Source organism: Gossypium raimondii, chromosome 2, assembly GCF_025698545.1.
Source record: "Gossypium raimondii isolate GPD5lz chromosome 2, ASM2569854v1, whole genome shotgun sequence".
Taxonomy (NCBI): Eukaryota; Viridiplantae; Streptophyta; class Magnoliopsida; order Malvales; family Malvaceae; genus Gossypium; species Gossypium raimondii.
In genome coordinates, this window is record NC_068566.1 from 19,830,501 (window position 1) to 19,834,874 (window position 4,374).

The 4,374-nt window shown below is 28.8% G+C and overlaps 1 protein-coding gene across 3 annotated transcripts; it reads right to left on the minus strand.

The window, feature by feature from the left end:
- Positions 1 to 242: 242 nt before the first annotated feature.
- Positions 243 to 3,595, minus strand: LOC105788381 (uncharacterized). Of its 3 annotated transcripts, XM_012615262.2 has the most exons (3): positions 3,122 to 3,581; positions 573 to 1,041; positions 243 to 432 (listed from the first exon to the last, which is right to left on the minus strand). In XM_012615262.2, exons 1-3 carry the CDS (start codon positions 3,513 to 3,515, stop codon positions 429 to 431), a joined length of 867 nt encoding a protein of 288 aa, XP_012470716.1. In that variant the 5' UTR covers positions 3,516 to 3,581; the 3' UTR covers positions 243 to 428. The 3 variants fall into 3 exon arrangements, with proteins under 3 accessions (XP_012470716.1, XP_052482408.1, XP_012470714.1); XM_052626448.1 differs by having other exon boundaries at positions 243 to 1,035; positions 3,122 to 3,595; XM_012615260.2 differs by having other exon boundaries at positions 243 to 1,041; positions 3,122 to 3,582.
- Positions 3,596 to 4,374: the final 779 nt, after the last annotated feature.

Sequence of the window (4,374 nt, forward strand, 5' to 3'; positions counted from 1 at the left end):
ACTTTGATTAATTTGAATTGAATTATAATTCTATTAGGACGGTGGTAACTTAGAAAACGCTTGTCTTACCATAATTGCCCGAACAGAATATTTCAATATATTCAATCTGTTTAAACTTGGCATTTATTGGAATTAAACTTCCACTTCAAACTCAACGTTCCGTTGAATGTATAATGCATGATTATCCGTTCCAAAACAAGGTTCAAGCCTCTGTTTTCAAAAAAAAAAAAAAAAGCTCCATGGACTAAAAACTCTAGAATGTTGGGTTCAATTTCATTAATTATATTGGAATAAAAAATAATTTACAGAAACCATATACTATCATTTAATCGTAATAATAATACTTGACGGAATCAATCAGTGATATATATGTATAAACCAATTGCTGCAACACTTTCCCATCTGCAAACTATAACTCAGAGCTTCCATCAACTGTTAAACAAACAAACAAAAAATATTGAACATATATGATAGCTTATACAACAAAACATGTACATATATATATATATATATATATATATATAACTTAAGAAACGTTTTATGCAATTCTAGGTGAGCTATTAATGTGGCACCTTGATCCCCTAGCAGCAGATTGAATCAGGACTTGTCCAACCCCTTCTCCAAGCCCTTCAATGAGCCCTCCAATGAATTCCTTCACCACTTGAGAAGCAACCTTGGCTGCAGTCCCTATCATGCTCGCCTTTTCGATGCCTTTGAGCCCATTGGCTCGAAGTCCATTCACCATGTTCTTAGCGCACACTGCGTGGAGATGATAATCACAGATGGTGCAACGGTACACTCTCCCTGATCTCCTCCGATTGCACTCACCGCAGGCCAAGCCAGCAGGGTCGCCATTCGATGACTGGCCAGGCATTGACAAGAGCCTTAGAGTGTGTGGATGGAGTGATATGTTGAAGATTTCAGTTGACAACATTGCACAGCATGGGTGCATCTGGAAACTGCAGATAGTGCACTTGAAAACGCTTCCTTTGGTTGGCTTGTCACAGATATCGCACCTCGATTTCAATATTCCACCTTTAACTAAAACCGAATATTTTTGTCATAAAGTTATAATAGCATCAACATATTCTAACACAACTTATATTTAAACCGTTATTAGTCAAGAATCTAGCTTAGTTATTTTAATGAGAAACAAGATTACTTATAATATAAAACAATTTGTTAGGTTTCCAAGTACTAATGGGTTCTATCCGCTTTTATAAGTTAATTTCTTTTAACACTTCATTTGAATATAAATGATTAAGTATAAAAAGTTGAGGAGATATCCACTTAGTCCGTGTAAAATTTAAATGATTTAACAATCATTCCATAACTTTTAATTAATATTTTGACAATCCAACGGTCATAATTTATGTCCTATTTATGTAAATTATACTGAATCAAATTTAACATAAATTAAAATATTCTAACTATTACATAAAAAGTTGTTATATATATATTTATATAAACAATATTTTAAATTGATATGCAAAAGATATTGGATCGAATAAAAATTTACATACATGACAGGTACAAATATCTTGACAAATTTAATTGTTGGAATATTAAAATATTAATTGTATAAAAATTATGAAATAGTGTAAAGCCACTTAAGTTTTACATTAGTGTAAGAGATCACTCTCCTAAAATATTAAATTTAAATATTATATATGATTTTGGTATTGCAAGTAGTATATAAATTTATTTTAATGAAATAAAAAGTTAAATTTTAAATATCATAATTAATGTTGTATATGTAAATTTAATATCAATTAAAGTTTAATGTTAACAGCTTTGATGGTAAAAAAAGTTTTAATATTAACAAAATTTATACCTAACCAAAATAATTAAAATAGATATAAAATCATTTCATATTTAAAACATTATATACATAAAGGAAGTAAAATACAAGTGAGAGATAATTAAACTAAATTAAGTTTAAGTTAAAAATAATACTAAATTTATCATATCAAATGAAAAGTTCTATAAGAAAATCAAAGCCAAAATTAGGAGGGTAAAGTATAATTTAAAATTTTAAAATAATATTATATTCATACATTTTAAAACATATTTAAAATAATTCAGGAGGAGGGCACCTACTAATCCCCGTTTAAAATCGTCTGGTTAAGGTTTTGTTTACTATTGAATTTAAAAATAATTTTCAGCTCAAACATTTATTTTAAATAAAAGAAAATCAATAAAAAATAACATTTTAAATCAAACATAAAATTTAAAATAGAATTTTAACACCAAGTCAAAAAGCTAAAGTTTTTAGGTTATGACATTTTGAAAAGTGTTTTGATTCAAGTTATATTTTTATTCTATTATTAAATTTTTACTTTACAATAAAATATTTAAAATATTTATTTTATTTCCTAAAATCACTTTTTGATAGAAATATACATTATCAAAAATTTTAAAAACACTTTTGAAAAACATTTTTAAATTCAATGTTAAACTAACACTAAATATTTATGAATAACCATATCATCACTTTTGAACAAATATATCTATACAATAATTTACAAGTAAGTAGAGTTCATCTATGCTTGACTGAGTTACTTACCAAAACTTCTCATTCACGATCTCTAAAACACTTAATCAAATAATAATATAAATAAGAATAATTAAGTATCTTAAATTGTAAAATATATTTGTAAAAATCATTCACTTTCTATTGAAAACAAAATTCCACTCTCTTGAAAAATTATTGTCCTTTAATTAACCTTTTAAAATTACTATTATGTCAGTACAAAAGTTAATCTTATATGTATATATTTTCTAAAGTTTATTATTTTCCCAAAAACAAATCATATAAAGTGTATATTATCATATAAATTATCAATTAAAGTTCGTAAAATGAAAAAAAATCACGACATGAACAGCATAATGATTACATAGTATCTTTATGTCATCAGCAGTACTTTTTCAAGTTACCATTTTGAAACTTGAAGTAGAAAATAAGCAGTTAATTATTGTTTATGAAAATTATGGTTATGGCTTATATAAGAAGTTATAGAAATAATTTACTTGCAAGTTGAAATTGAAAAAACTAAAAGAGACTGTTTAAAAAGGGTAATAATTACCATATAAATTATTAGAATGAGAGAGTAATAATTACCAGGTTTGTGAAAGAAAATGAGCTTGTGAAGAGGGTGGATGGGGTGTCTCTTAAGAGCAGGAGGGGCTAAGGCGCAAAAATCGTGCAGCTGATAGTCGCAGTCAGTGCAGGTGAATCGGAGGCCGGAACCGAATTCCTTGCAGGAAGCGCAGGTGAAGAGGTCGGGGAGGTACGTTTGGGAGATGGGATGTTGCGGGTGAGCAGCATGGAAGATTTGGTCTCCCTGCTCGGGAACCTCAGGGGATGTAGGGAATTCAATCTTATGATGATGATGATGATGGGGAGATCTCCAGTAGCTGGTTGGTTGATCCTGGGAGTTTGGTGCTTGTTGGGTTGTTAAGGGAAATGAATTGGTTTTCTTAAAGGATGGGTTGTTGCTCATCATCATCATCATTGGAATTATTTGTTTGATGCTGTTGTGGAAGAGCTAGTGGTGCAAATTTTTGAGTGATTGATGGAGAATATTTATGCTGGAAAAAGTTTGCACTGTTCGCCATTGAGGTTTACGTTTCTAATTGGAAAAAAAAGAAAGGGACGAAATTAAATGATTAACCAATAATGAAAGAGATACCAACTTTATCTATATTTACCCTAAAATATATTTTATCTATATTTTTATTTACCTCAAATTCTGCTTCCAAACCCTGTGGTTAACTAAAGTTCAAGATTAGTTGTTATGATTAAAAGGAAAATATTACTAGCTGTCAAAATATTTGGGTATATTATGAGTGAAGTTTTAGATTCTATAAAAATATTAAGGGTACACAAGTAATAGAAAATATTTTTAAAAGGGACACAAAAATTTTGAAGGCTGTTTTTGGAATAAAAAATTCACTAATAAAGATGTCAAATACTAACTCGTGCTTAAAAAATAAAAGGTCTTATTTTTATTTAAAAAATTTAGTCCAAACATTTTGCATACATTCACACAGTGTTTTCTATCAAAATTTGTCATCAATACACCCATGCAATCAATAAACTTTACAAGCAAATAATTATGAACTTAGTAAGTGTAACACCCCTAACCCGTATTTGTCGCCGGAATAGGGTTATGGAACATTACCGTACAATTTGAACATTAAATCATACATTTCATACATTGAAATAACATGATATAAAACATTCATTCATGCACATATCGTCCCTAAATTGAGCCCTTGAGGCCGTAAAAATACTTTAAAAATAATTCAGGACTAAATTGAAAACATTTGGAAAGTTTAAGGAAAAATTAGAAAATTTGGACTGCAAAGGTC

Bases quoted from the DNA above. Each gene is read 5' to 3' on its own strand.
- LOC105788381 (XM_012615260.2), bottom strand. From the start codon at position 3,515: ATGATGATGATGATGAGCAACAACCCATCCTTTAAGAAAACCAATTCA. The intron at 1,042-3,121 runs GTAATTATTACT...ATTCGGTTTTAG, and splicing joins CATTTTCTTTCACAAACCTG to TTAAAGGTGGAATATTGAAA.